Here is a 15,652-nt window from a genome sequence, read left to right as displayed (position 1 = left end):
TTACCTAGTAAACTGACATGCTCTTTTTGATATAGAGGTTCTATTACCTTGTTTGCAGAGATGAAATGTCTTCACGAGCGATCACAAAGGAGCTCCTTTGTTCACTTATTTCCATTTTAATTCTTTCTTCTTTTCTCCCAGAATGTTTTATAAAACTTTGGAACCTGTTATGTGCTACAGAAAATTTCCCAGGAAATCTGGAGGAACCACACTTAGTCTGGGTCCCATGACAAAAGTGTAGCTACACAACCTGCCTTCACTCTGCTTTCATCCAGCTTATGGGTGCATGTGGCCTTACTTATATATTTGTCAGATTTTTTTATTCTGGAGTACTTCAAAGTTATCACAAATGAAGCCCTAGACATGCTGAAATGAATGGCATAACTCTGACTGACATCAATAAGATTGCAATTTCACTCTACCAGAAACAGAGATCACTTCATATACTATTGAAATGCAGCCCTCAATTCATTATTGTGTTGAGACAACAAGTGAAAAATAAATTTCACAACGCTGGGACTTTTTAAAAAGACAAATAAGGAATATTTATCAGCTGGAACTGTAGGAAGTGCTTTGGAAGTTTTCAGACATCAAGTTGAAGCTGCCCAGCTCATAAGGAAATACCAAATGCAGTGACACAGAAGGAAATGAAACAAGCTTTAAATACAATGTAGAAGAGACAGGAAACTCACAACTATCATGGTAAAATATCCAAGTCTGACTTAACAATTAAAAAAAAAAAAAAGTGGAAAAAAAAGGCAAGATTTCATGTGCGTAATTCATTTTTAGGATACCAAAACACAATATATGAGACACACGATAGCAGTAATAAGTGCAGGGATTCACTAGTTATTAAAAATGAGCAAAAAATCACTGTGCCTTTGAAGAGACAGGATAGTTGATCGCTGATGGCTTTAACATTGTTCCACAACACAGCAAGGCAACATGGAGCACACAGCACATTGTCGTACATTACAGATAATCTTAGCACTTACTTTCTCATAATACTTGATTTCATATTCAGTAATGACTCCATTGGGATGTTCTGGTTCCTGCCAGGAAAGCTCCACGCTCCTCTGCAGCACTCTCTCTTTCATTACTCCACTAACTTGCGAGGGAGCTGTTTGGACAAGATGTGTCAATAAATAAAAAGCAAATTTGTTGGATGCCTAGAATCAAATGTCATTACTGATCCGCCCCATGCTGAGCCACTTTCATTAAGGTAAAAGAAAGCACCTTTTCATAGCCCACAATTCAAAGCTAATGAATATTCAAGCAGGATCCTTTTACTGTTCGTAAACTTAGAATGGAAATCAAATTAAAGTGCAAACAGCAAAAAGTGGCATTGTTCAAGTGAGTCCAAAACTGAGATTGATGGGATAGGAATAACAATTAAGTAAATTAATTCTGATTAAGATAGCAAAGTAGATTTTCAGATTGATGTGTAGTAAATTAAGAGTCTAAATATTTATTGCATATGTTTCTGAAATGCACATAACAAGAAAAATAATTTTTTAGAAACAAAATCACATTTTAGGCTCATTTCTTCTGATTCCAATTCTGCTTAAAAATGAAATCTATCACAGTATCTGATTGCAACACAACTTGGTGATGAAAACAACTTTGTTAAGAGACTGGACCTCTTTTTCATTAGCTTAAACCTTTCCAGGACATTCTCTCTTTAGAGCTAAAGCTTCCATATTTGGTCTTGGCATTTTTTGAATGTGTGAGACAATTTAAGCAGCAGACCTTATGAGATAAAGGGGACACTCTCTTCTTCCACCTCACTCTACAGAGACATACATACATACACACACACAGTTTCCTAATGAACATCACCCACAAACAAGCATCTTTTGAAATTTAAAAAAAAACACCAATGTACAAGCATTATAGAGCCATTAACTCTCGTTTAAAAATGTTTAAGAGATGATGTAATAAAATATAAGAGACTGAAAAAATAACTTGCTTTATCAGCTTATCTCATATTTAATGAAAAAGAAAGACAGCAGATTTTCTGCTGATGTGAAGTTCCAAAGGAGGCCCAACATTTCTCTTTTTCTCAAACATACATACTGCCTGCATCCCTACTGTAGCACAAAAGTCCTGTAAAACCATAGCTCTTAAACAAACAACTGTGGCATTGGAACCACGCAAACTTGATCTTGTTCTCTTTCAATTTAATAGAAATAAATCAAGAGTGTAACACTGCTCATGCAAAAGATAGATAAAAAGAGGACCTGATCCTCACGCTTCTGCAGTTAAAAGCAAAATGACATTTATACGTACAGGAACTTGCTCAAACTCAGAGAGATTCAGATTCAGATACAGGAGAGGAAAAGAAAATTAGAGATAAATTTTTTTATATCTTTTTCAAGTGTGGAAATTAGTACTGATTCTACAATTGAATGTTTGCTTGAACAAAAATTCTCAAAATTTTAATTTTTTTTCTATTTAAAAAAAAGAACCTTCATTCACAAGTGTGTATAAAGCTTTCACTATGTAAAATGGTGTAAAGCCTTCACATAATGCAATTCTTACTCCGTGCAAAAAGCAGGTGAACTTCACTTTCTCTTTACCATTCACCTTGAAGTCTAATTAGAATAATTGCTATTCTAATATTCTTTAGCACACACACTTTCCTCTGTTTAATTTAAAGAACATAGAAATAAAACATCCAGAACACACACTCCTTCAACATTAAGGATATAAATATAATGATAAAGTAAAAATATCTACAGCACAGTCAAGACAATACTCCTCTAAAAAACTTGAAATTTGATTGTTAATTTCTTATTTTAATTCAGAAGTCGCTAGTCTTTTTTATTATAACATGTATATTCATGTAGGTTCTTAAATTAAATTTATTTACATTTCATTAGAGGCTCCAAGAGTCCATGAAAATTAAGAACTGAAGCCATGCATGGTAATTTTCATTATGAACTATTACATTGTATATAATCAATATAGTCAAAGTTGAAGACCCCTTAATGTAGGCTGCCTAACTGATAAAAGTCATAAAATTGCATCATGCAAACACCACGGGTTGATACACCATTTCAAAGCCAGGATCTCTCTCTTTTGCTCTTCTTGCATTCTCTTTCTAAAAGCTTGGACTATTTTCACTCTCTAATTAGTGAAATATATTCTTTTTCGAGTCTGGAATGCAGTAAACTAATTTACTCTGTCTAGTTTTCTTTGCCGTGATTAACTAGTTGTCTTCTTTGTCTAAATGAGTACCACAGCATCCTGGCTGAATTTCAGAGAGCTCATTATGTTTCATGTATAATGCTCTATCTCATCCAGATAAATGTTTTCAAATTGCTAATTTTACATTTTTAGATGTCCAAAATTGTTAATGTTCAGACTTATCATGAAACAGTTTTATATTACCTAGGTCACTGCAGTTTGTTCTCAGCATTTGCTGCCTTTTGTTTTAGCTTATCAAATTTTTTCATTCCGTTGGTCATAGCATTCATTTTTTTTAAGCAGTGAAGCAAAATGAACTCACTTCCTCTGTATTAGTTAATTCTGCTTATGTGGGGAAGGAACGGCAATGCAGGGAAGGAGGAACAGAGAAGGGGGAAGAATTTAAGCAGGGAAACGAAAGACATTGTGTGAGATTCCTACTTAGTATCTGTAAGAAGTACACCACAAACATGCATATTCCATTCTTAAGGAATTTCCATTCAAAAATAAATCTCAGTGATTTATCAACATTGCAAGACAGCATTCAAAACTTTTAAATAAATACACTCTTAAATATATTTCCTGACAATTATTATTCTTTTCATTTGAGAATGTTCAGATTAAAAGTTAGTTTGGGGTTTTTTTTCGGTTGCTTTGTCTTTCCCTCCCCTCTCCACTCCCCGCCCCAGCTAAAAATGTGCTACTTTTCATCAGTAGAAGACCCACTTGAGAAAGAAGAGAATGTCCAGCCCTGCAGATTGTATATGTTGGTAGCTCGGAAGACAATATATATTCCCGTACTGCATGATATTCCTAAAATACAGTAAACTAAGCTTATTTTATTCCCCATGTTTGTCAGGGAATCATCAAATTGGTTGGAGCCAGAGTATCGTCCTCTGGCAAGGTACACCAGGCTGTTGTTACTGCAAGGAAATCTCTGTAAACTACACCAACCACGTAAGCCAATCTATTGACAGGAGAGGCTAGATGTATATGCTATATTTATCCTGCCTTTTGGGTTGCATTTCTTGATCTGTGCTTAATGAGGATGTACAGGTCAGAAGCATTTTGTTCTTTATTCTAGTATAATCATTTCCCCCGTATGCTCTCTGTGCCTCTCTTACAGACTGTTTTGCATTCCTGTTTTATTTGTTCTGGCTTCCTGACACCTCCGTTTAAGCCTTTAGCCCACATCTCATTGCCTATCCATGTTAATTAATTAAAAACCTACTTATGGTTTTGAAACAACTATATCCGAGCAAGCCTGAAAATTAGTTAGAGCACACAATTCATCCCTAAATACAAGAGAAAATATGGTATTAAATAACACACAAAAAGATAACTCTATAAAAACGTAATTAAAAATAACAGTTTTGTTCCCATTGCTAGCTAAACCATAATAACAATAATAATACTAACACCAGTGTAATACTAATAATGAGAAGAAGAAGAAACAACTGTTTCAGGTATTTTTTTCTTTTAGTAATTGAGTTCTTGCCACTGCATCTATTACAAAGTTGTTCATGATGAAGACACTTCTTACAGCTTTTGTAGACAACTAAGTACCCAGTCCTGAATGACTTGAGCATGCATAATCCCTACTGTATCACTTCAGGTTACAAAGAAGCATCACTTGTCAGAATCATTATTTCCATAATATATTACACCGGGGGATCCAGGCTGTTCAAAACACCATTTGCTATCAACTTTCCTTCTGATATACCTCATCTCTTCTTTTTCTCCTTCCTGCTGACACAACATCCAATGCATCAAACACACACAGCCTCTCAGGGCTAACAGGCAGATGTACCTACACATGCTGCATAAGAAAATACTTCGAGAATGACAGGCCCTCAGCACACTCATTCACCTTTTTTAAATGTTTCAAATATACCATTCAGCAAAAGGAAAAATTGATTTTTCACCAGGTTTCAACATCACAGCCACAGAGAAATATAACTCTGCTGGGCTTTACTGATAAAGCCTTCAAGTTATATAGATTTCAAGCTGGTCATCATTTTCAGATCAAGTTATAGAAAAAGTTAAGACTGAGGTGTCAAAAAGAGCAGGATATTCCAAGAAAATATTCTGGTCCAGAGAGAATATTGCATCTGGTAGACTGATGTGTTACACCCATACTGCTAAGCCAAGCATATGGTATATTATCAATATGTGCAAATATTTAGGTACAGAAAACTCTGGTAATTATTTTGCAAGGCATTGCTTTTAGTCCAGAGTCCTCTGAAAATGTTATAACGTAATATTGCTCATGCCTTTAATCTCTATCCTTAGCTATTCTCTGGTTCTCACGCCTAACATTTCCCTTGATCCGCAGTGTATTTTCCAAAAGACAAAGACAGATGCAAAATTAAATCTTTTTTACATTGTACCAGGAAAAAAAAAACAAAACCTGAAAAAAACCACAAAATACTAAGGCAAAACAATAAAAACTGAAAAATGAAAACATGTGAAGCTGCACTTTCGCATATAAGAGGAACTAGGCATAATGCACCAATTGCTAGCACAAAATCAACTGTAACACCTTTTTATTGAAAAAAGATAACTCAGCAAAAGAAACATACTTAGCTATTTCTCTGAGATTTTCTTAAAGTCCTGCATCTTGAATGTGTCTCAATTCCATCAACAGCATCAGTCATGGAGACTTTTAATATGATACTTTTAAAAAAGTCTCTCCAGAAGCAGCACTCTGGGCGTTTAGTAGTTTATGTGTATAAAACAAACTGCTAAAAAGCCTCAGAAATAAGGGTCTCAACCCTGCAGTCCCACTTAATGCAGAAAGTTTCACAAAGGAACGCTAGTGAATGCTCCCACCAAACCTCACGTTTATAAATGGTACCAAATCTATGTTTGCTGCTCCAGTTCCGTCGTTTGTTATACAAAGGTAAATGAATTAATAGGCTATCAGTCTTTCTTTACCATTTTTTTATATTTCTTTATCTTATAATAGCAATAATGTGCATAAGACAATCTGAGCTCCATCTGGACTTGCTGAAGTCAACAGTAACACTTTCACAGCACAGGACCCTTAACAGCTCTTCCCAAAGGACATAAACTCTCGGCTTTTGGCCTCTCCTTTTCATATCACGAAGATATGCAGCAATCACTCAAAACCACCAGCTTTTCATACACCAGCGAAGAGATCAGTTTTTACATCCCTGTAAAACTATGTGTTAGGGCCCAAAGTAAGTTTTACATTACACGAAGCGTTAACACCATTTTTCCACAAGTGTTCTAACAGCAGCTGGGGGGTGTTTTGAGTGTTCAGACTGAAGGGGACATTGCTAACAGATGCAAACCATGGAAAAACAGAGATATTGGCATCCCAACGGTTATAACCTATTCTATTATTTCTTTTCAGAATGTCTTCACTGTCTCCATTCTTGGCAGAAATCTTTACATAACAGAGTTGCTTTGACTCTACATCTATTTTAAGTGAGACTGGAATCTGGCGTCATACCAACAACAAATGTAAAATGAACCCATGTATGTGTAGATCAAAATAGTAGCAGAAAATTACACTGGTGTTAGCTCTTAAATGGTTGTTCAGGAAGAGAATACAAAACTCCCTCTACTCTATTAACAATCCTGCACCGACATTACCCAAATGACTCCCTTCCGCACCAGCTTGCGTACTAATTTGCTCCCAAAAGAAAACGTGTAAATGAAGTCATAACCTGGCCTCCCACCATGTTCTGGTTCACTCTGAAGGGAAACTCAGGCATCAGAATTGCCAAAATTACTAAACCAGAGTGGTAGGCAAAAAGATTATACACCTTGAGGAATTGCAGCTGCCACTGTCAGGGGCCTGGGGTCAGCACGTGGCACCAGACTGGTTTTTATACTGGTCTGAAGAGGTATGCCTGGAGATACATGCCCTTGCTCACTTCTAAGGAGCTGCCTGGTGGACATAGATGTCACTTGAAAGAAAACTTTGACAAGGGTTGGCAGGGACTGAACAAATAGACATTTCCCTTATTTGTTTATTCTGTTTCCTATGAAGATATAAAAGCTTTGTGTTAAAATTAAATAAATGTTATATATATATATATGTATATAAAAATGTATTTATATAAATTTCTTATTGTATTTATTATAATTGTATTTATTAAAATACTAAAATTATTAAAATTTTCAGAGAACCATAACATGGCAGTGCTATTCAAGCCATGACAGAGATCTGCCACAGCTTGTCCTTTGAAAGCTTGGGAAAAACGTCTACATTTCTCCTCATGTTTACACTAATATTTATCATAATTTTAATGCTATTTTGTATGATAGTTCATGCAAAAAGATAACAGAAAAGAATATGATAGCTCTTAAACTGAGCATTATTAAAGGGGTAGATGGAAATTCAAGAGATTTTCTTTTTTGTTACAGTGTATTTCTTTCCCCTCAGTTAAGTCTCCACATGACAAAGCAGCCCATGATAAAAGGTTATTGAGTACCACTGTATTATGCCATTAGTACCCATTGCTTTGGATCAATGTCAGAGAAATTCCCCACTGTGTTTACAAGCTGCAGCATTCAAAAAGAGACCCAAATAAATCAGATATTTTACACTAACAATATCCTACAGAGAAGCCATTTTAACTTCCTCTCTGACACACGTTACTTTCCGGCTCATAAATATAACACAGTGTGCTTACAGTGCTCCGTAAGCCATGAGCAGAGGCTCACACAGTGATCTGGGCCACTTGGGGATGTCCTGACTACATGGTAACAAGCAACCAAGTCAAGTAATATTTTGCTGCATAACTCCATTACATTTTTTTTCCATTGCTTTTGTGGCTGGGAAACTCTCAAACTACCTGCTGATCTACAGAGAGGAACAGAAGCAGTAGGTACCTGAATATTTTTGCAAATCAATTAAGAAATGTAAGTCCAAAAAATGAGGAAAAACAATAAATACCTTCAAATCTATCCTATTATTATTAGCAAAGTTCTAAGAAGCTTACCAAATATGTAGTGATTTACTAATTGTTCATATCTTTGATGTATCTAATGCATTTCAAATAGTTAATGTCTTGGTAGTTCCTTCATCAAGCTCAAAACTCACCGGCTTGATCAGTTTTATATGCTGTCTACTCTGGCAAAATTCTGGAGAGGGAAACCAACAAAAAGAACTTAACAGAAAGAAAAGAAACAGTTAAGAAAGATCAGGGCTGACAGCTTGTCTATCATGGTTTGAGGTTTTTTTTCTGGTCAAAGTCTATGTCTAGATCCGTTCTGCGAACTCCCCTGTTTCTCCTGGCTGACATTTGGTACAAATATTATTGTCATGTCTGTATCCCATTTCTTCCAAAACTGGCGACTTGGGCATCAATCAGTGCTGAACGGATGCTGAGTTGCGTAACAAGTGACAACATCGACTCCCAAGGTATCCACAACTCTTGCTTTGTGAATAAGTTTTGACATGTCAGGCACAAACCTGATTCTTACAAATGTGTTAAGAGTAACAAACCAGCCTTACAAATAACAGAGAGGGGCCTTTGTTCTACTGAAGCATTTGTTTTCCTTTGCAGAAGAAATATTTCTATGTTAATTAGATTTTTCTTTTGTCCTGCCTTCTTTTGCGATTCATCCTTCATAACTCTTTTTTTTTTTTTTTTTTTTTTTTTAACAAAAACATCTGCTACCATCCTTGCAATAAATCCTTGGCTCACAGGTATTATTCTTCATTAAAGTAAACAAAACGTCGCGAAACTCCCAAAGATGAGGATACTCTTTTCCCTGGTGGGCTACTCAGACACATTATGTTCTCCTTCTGTCTCCAGTCATCTCTGCTGGCAAGTGTCAATTACAGACGCGGGTTTTAGGGAACGGAAGGATAAAGCACAATTTACAAATACTTTCCTCTGGAAGCAGACAGGTGTAATGACTGAGACTGTTTGCTGTAATTGAATTTCATGCTGTCATCTATTCAGTCACAAAAAGATGTCAGCTTCAAGGATGCTACTCATGGGGAAAAAAAACCCCAACAAAACAAAATAACAAAAACCACAACCAAAAACCCCTTAATAGTTTCTCACTGCGACTGTATAGCTAATACTGCCACCCTAGTTTGACTTCTCTAAAAGTAAAAATTTATGTTACTGTAGAGTATAAGGTGATTAGAACTGTAGCTTTGGAAGCCTATGGACTAGTACGATTGTTGATTTCGTGTAGGATGTCCAAGAGACAATTGAATTAATTCCAGCCCCATAACAAAGAATTTTGTTTCAGACGCAGCCAACAAAAACCTGGAAACAAAGTGCCATGCCAAAAAAATAAAAACAGTTGATCAAATATTAACAGAAAAGCATATAAATATTCTATAAAGATGTCAGCACAAAACAATAATTATCACTGTGCCAGAGGTTTGATCAAACTGACATTTTCAAAGACGTAATTGTTCAGTGGGGAAAAAATATTGCTCTACTAACATTCCTAAAATGTGCACGACTTCTGTTCCAGCCTTCCAAATTCCTGTGAAATGCATTATAATGGCACTTCTAACAACAGGCATATTTCTGAAAGCAGCATGGGTGGTATTCCCAGCAAACACAAGAAGAATTCCTTGCAAAAACAGCTTGCATGGTTGTTCTGTTTGTTTTTTTTTTAATGTTATGAGCTTGTACTTTTCTCCCAAAGAGCATAAAATCTCTAGAATTTAAGCAGATAGGTAAATATCCATCTGGGAATCTCTGCTACAGTGATAAATATCAGAAATAACAAGCCTGAAGTTAGTGACTATGCTCAGGAATGAAAGTCATGTCCATGAGAGGAAGGTCAGAGGCAGCAGTCTGGCTCCAACTCCCCCAGTCAAGGCTTGTGGAAGAAGCAGTTTCACCGACCAGAGCCAGGTCCCCGCTGTGGAGAACTGCCACTGCCATAAATACAATAGTCAGAATCCCCCTTGAAGTATGAAAAATTCATGTACGTTCTGACAACGGAGGAAAAAATCCATTTGATACAATGTCAATTGTCCCAAATGAAATAATTTTTGGATTGTGCACGAGCTGTTAAAAAAAAAAAATAGTCCTGCAAAAGCAGAAGGAAAATCCATTACCTCAGGGGGAACGTATTTTGTAAAGTTAAGCTAGTTGATTGATTTGAATATACAACATTAATACGTGCCTATTAAACAGCAATTATCACTTAAAAGATAATGCACATATTTGCTTAATAGTAAAATACACAAAATCTATATGAAAATATCTTCAGTTTGTGTATATTTTCTCTTTTTTGCAACCAATTATATAAAAATTGTAACAGAAATAACATATTTCTAGGACTTATGCAACTATATTTGATAAATTGGCCTGATTAAAAAAAAAAAGTATCCCTACCATCTATTATACAAACAGTAAACTTTAAACATAATTTCCAAAAGACTTTAAATATTCTTGACTTTGAGTAGACATTGGTTCCTAAATCTTCATATTGCTTAAAATAACTTTTGATTTGGGGGGGGTGTCTTTTTGTTATTTGAGAACATGCTAGGGTTCAATGTTTCTCCAGCTTCTGCTCACTAGAAAACTTTGCACAAAGACTTGTCTGATGCAAAAACACATTTAACTCAAAAGACATCAATCATTAATGAAAGAATTTATTACATGGGTTTAGAAGCTGTGCAAAATCATCATCTTTTTACAGACTTTCTAGTGGCTTCTCTTCCCTGAATGCTAGGAGGCTCTGAGGGAAACCCAAGTTCTATATCCAAAGGTTAACTTCTTGGAGATTTAGATTACGAAAATGTCAATTGCACAAATTATAAACCCATTTAGATTTCTGATTAGTTCCACTTTTAGCATACCATTTAGGGCTCAATTCTGACCTCTCATCAATTATATTTTAGTTTAGCTGCATTGATTTTATTTAAGTTATCCTTGCTTTATACGAATGGAAATAAGATCAGAATCAGGTCCTAAGGGTAAAGTAATTAAAAATGTAATTACCACAACTGATCATGCAACGTAGCTACATCATTAATTGGTTACTTTTTCATCTATTTTTTTTTTTTGTTTTTTTTTTTTTTTTTTGTGCAAAAAGATTAAAATTTCTTTGCCAATTTCACAGAGATAGGTTTTGAGTCTTTTATTTCAGAAATAGTTCTGGATGGGATCCAGACAATCTAACTTAGGCACCTGGGTGCACCTACCCTTTAGGCGACTACAGCTCTCCTTAAATTAAGTACTTATGCTCTCCCAAATAGCTTTGCTCCCCGTGACAGAGAGGTAAGTGCATTGGAAAGATCCAGAAAGAGATTCTGCCTGTTTAGACTGAACCCATAAATTTGAAAACATCTTCATTTTAAGGCCTTTGAAAAACTTTCTCCACTGACTACGTAGTGAATTTAGGCACTGATTTTAGGAGAAAGAGATGACCTCGTACACCAAATAAACCTGACACATAACATTTACATATTTTTGAGGTGAGGTAGATCCCATCTTCCTCACACACTATCTAGAATTTCTTCCTATCTCCTAAAGTTTCCTTATGAATTTAAGGAGTTGTATCCCTTGATCCTTAATGCACCTTAATGTAATTAGTCCGGAGTCTGCTCTGACTTACCTCTCATGCAAATCTTGTAGGATGCAAGTTTGTACATACAATACAGTATGTAGAAACAGTACAAGTCTATTTCTTGATGAGCTTAAGGGTATTTTAGCAAGCTGCTAGCTAAATACTGTGACTATTTACAGAGCTATATTACTTCACAATTGTAGGGAATCAATTTAACGCTGAAAATATTCCTATGTAGAATTGAAGTGTGAACCAACATTTTTATAAGAAAAAAAAAAAACAAATAACAACAAACCACAAAACAACAAAACCAGAGCAAGAGCTTCTGGATCTGATTCTCTTTCAAATTTTACTGGTGTGAATAAGTAGTGACTGCATTGACTCTGAATGTTGAACTTTAGTCAATATCCAGGATGAAGTGGATGAAAATGGAGCTCTTTGCAGTAACAGAAGGCCATAGAACATTTAGTCAGAAAGGTTAAACTTTAAAAAAAAGATACAAAGCCGTTTCTGGTTTAATGCAGAATAACTCTATATATTGGAAAAATAAGTAAAATTGCATAAGTACCCTTGAATAGTTCATTATGGTTCTATTTATCCTAAATCATAAACCTGAGATTTGATTCTCCATTCCCTCACTCATAATCAAGGTATTGGGAGAGTGCAGTGTCGGTGCCTCTTTCAGACTGCATGGAACTGTTAATATAATAACTGCTGTCCTGTTAAATAAAAGTATGGGAAAAAAGTGTCTACACATCTTGTAAGTCCTTCCAGGTTTTAAGGGATATAGCAAAAAGACAGTCAAACTGAAATGTCACAAAAAAAATTAAATTTGAGTCATAACCACAGCACTATGCTGTGTTTTAAAGAAAATTACTATTTTTCCACACTGACTGTGTAAATCATTTTTCAATTCCTATTTTTCTATAAGAAGCTCCAAGTCTACAGCAGAAATTATTGCTTCTTACATGTATTTATAGAACAAAAGTTGTATTCACCACCAACATCAGAAGACTTAAATTCAGTGATTCCAAGGCACATCACCAGTAGAGCAACTCAATTTACGTGAGTGAGCACAGTATACAATATGGTTCATATGTAGATTAGCCAAACAATATGACATCATTTAGATGAATAGTGTATTAAATACCAGAATGTGCAAGGTTGCACAGCACATAAACAGAAAGAGAAATAGGACTATATCCTCTGAATATCAGTCTATTGCCTTATTCATTTGAAAAAGCACTAGTGTAATTATTTACGCTCATGAATGTATTATAATACACATATTAAGATGGATATACATCAGAATCATGAACACCTATAGCTTGTTTCCTTAATGTATATGGTCTCAGCACTGCTTACGGTAGAAAATGAAATAAACCTCAATCATTGGTACTGGAATTTCCCATGATTAACACTGAATGTTTATTAATCTCCTTTAAAAGTGCACGTAAAAACCCTGCATTAGAAAACAGCTATGCTAAAACACTTAGAAACTCCTCTCATGATCATTCAATGATAAAAATATTTAACCTACTCATTACCCAGATACAAGTTTCTGTAGGTTTTTATGTGAGCCCCACTGAAAAAGGTGGAATAGTAGAGATATTACTCAACTAATCAACGCTGTACTGCACACGTGCTCGGGGACAACAAAAAAAGCAAAAAAAAAAAAAAATCCCCCTTTGTTCTGATTATCCAACAGTGGTTGAATTAGTTATAAAATAAAGCTGGCAATGATAAGGGCATGTCTTACTTTAAAACTCTACTTGAAGGGTTGGGTTTTTTTTAACCTTGTAATTTCTCTAATCCAAACTAAATTAAAGCTTTATGAAATACGCATGTAAAGTCAGATAATATAAAGACCCATGGCGCTTTTATAATAACATTTGTATCTCACAGGAGCAAATCAGAGCTTCATACATACAGTATGTTTGCTGATTAAATAGGATACATACCTTCAAATGGACATGATTGCAAAATGATTTTAGGAGTGGAGCACTCAAAAAAGCTTATCTTTATTAAAACTGGCTGCATATGTTGCAATGTTTAAGGTAGTGTACAATTTATCAATAAATACAGTTCTGCTTATCTGAAGACAAATTTCACCCTTTCTCCAAGAGTGTAATGCCTGCCCCAACTGATACCATTTAATTTTGCATTTCAGATATTAAAATACAAGCCTCCTTAAGGTCCTTTTAGTTAGTGGAGAAAGAGATCCTGCTGGTCATTTAGATCTTATAGTAAGCAAGCCTTGAGTGGGCCTTTAAGTTAAATTTTTATTGCTCCAGTTGTGTCCTGAGATGGAACCTACATCACTTGACTGGCAGGACTGTTTTTGCATGCTACCACTTTGTAGGGTTTGGGGTTTTTTATTATTTTATTATCATTATTCCATTTTAAATGCTTAGTCTAATATTTGTTTTCTGTGATAGAAATACAGAGATGTTAATTTCTGGTGTCAATTTATTACCCATAGCTGGGAACTAGCCTCCCTAATTTAAAGTCTGGAATCTATGCAGTAGATGCCTAATGAAAAACTCTCCCAAGAAGAAATCTAATCAAGGAAAGGGGCTGCCCTAAAAGGTCTCTAGAGAGACTTCATATCTTGTACAGCTCAGGCACCCGGCTAGGGAGGCAGGACTTCCCTCTGAGGGACCTTGGAAACACCTGCCACTCTTCAAGAGGTAAATGAGGCATGTCCTTTAAGGAGCCTGGTTTACTAAGAGCTTAAAATTTGTGGTGATATACAATACATAGTAAAGTTTGGCAGATGGAGTCTACCATATACCTACCTTTCTGCTGCAGTTATTAACTTCTCTCCAGGACCCCCAGAAACCACCCTCAGCCCATAGATACAAACAGACCTTTGGGTTCCTTCAATTAATTTCCACAAGATTGTATTGTTTGAAACAAATGTAAAAGGTATGTAGATAGACATGATAAATTAGAATTGTGACTCACGCAGGTTTGTGAGGTGCAAACAGCTGGCCAGCTGGCCTACAGCGCAACTGGTCTACAGTGCAACAGCCATTTATATGCATCGTAAGTGATGAAGATGGGACTGAAGTTACAGGATCACCCAAAACTGTGCTTAAACTCTACATTTTACTGTACAGCCAGTCTATCCAGATGACATATGCTAATGTTAAGTAGGTACTTCTCTCCTTTTCATCTCTGTGGTAAGCTGCTGGCAAAAGAATTTTTAAAAATAAAAGCGATCATCGTTATGGTATTTTAAAATACTTAGAATATGTTTTTATTTGTATATATATTTAATAACAAGGTAGGTCTCAAGCACTCCCTACTCCCCCAGTAAAAACCCAAACCTAGAACAAAAATCCAAATATGCAGCATTTTTTGCGCAAAGTGGATTCAGTGTGAAATTATCTTATTTGCTCCTTACCTTTAGTTTTCGTACTAGTCTATAGCTCAGGGAACACGGCACAAGAAGGAGGAGAGAAAGGAAAGGAAAGGAAGTGAAGGGAAGGGAAAGGATATAGTTTTTTTCGGTCAGTGTTTTCTTTCTAAGAAATCAGATGCCTGCATCTGTCTCATTGACTTTAACATGAAGAAAGCAAAATCTGGAAAAATTACGGCCCAGCCCTGACTGTATAACAGCAAGTGAAGTGCCATGACTGGTCTTGAGTACTGGCTCAATACCTCCAGAAGGTCAGGAATGCAAGCAGTTGGCTAGAGTTTAAAGGAAGCTTGATAGTTGGTGAAAAAAAAAAGCTATTTAATGACTTACCAGAGTCTCAGAGCAGGTTAAGCTGTCTGCATAGATACAAACAATGACAATAAAAATGTTAGACTAAAGAAATTCTCCTTACCTATAGAATATCAATGTTTATCAGAGGAACTTTATCTTGTTCTTAACAAGTCGAATCATGCAAAAACAAGATCAATAAGGGAGGATGTCTTTAAAGCTCCA

At 35.6% G+C, this 15,652-nt stretch overlaps 1 protein-coding gene across 5 annotated transcripts in view; it reads right to left on the bottom strand.

The window, feature by feature from the left end:
- EPHA7 (EPH receptor A7) overlaps window positions 1-15,652 on the bottom strand; it is a 186,345-nt gene that overhangs the window by 44,916 nt on the left and 125,777 nt on the right. For all 5 annotated transcript variants that reach the window (XM_014964610.1, XM_014964613.1, XM_014964612.1 and 2 more), the window contains exon 6: window positions 996-1,120. In XM_014964610.1, the coding sequence (XP_014820096.1) occupies window positions 996-1,120 (125 nt within the window). The remainder of the gene's footprint in view (window positions 1-995; window positions 1,121-15,652) is intronic.

This window comes from Calidris pugnax, unplaced genomic scaffold, assembly GCF_001431845.1.
Source record: "Calidris pugnax isolate Ruff unplaced genomic scaffold, ASM143184v1 scaffold219, whole genome shotgun sequence".
NCBI lineage: Eukaryota > Metazoa > Chordata > Aves > Charadriiformes > Scolopacidae > Calidris > Calidris pugnax.
The sequence above is the reverse complement of the archived record's forward strand: the minus strand, read 5'-3'. Positions and strand labels throughout refer to the sequence as shown.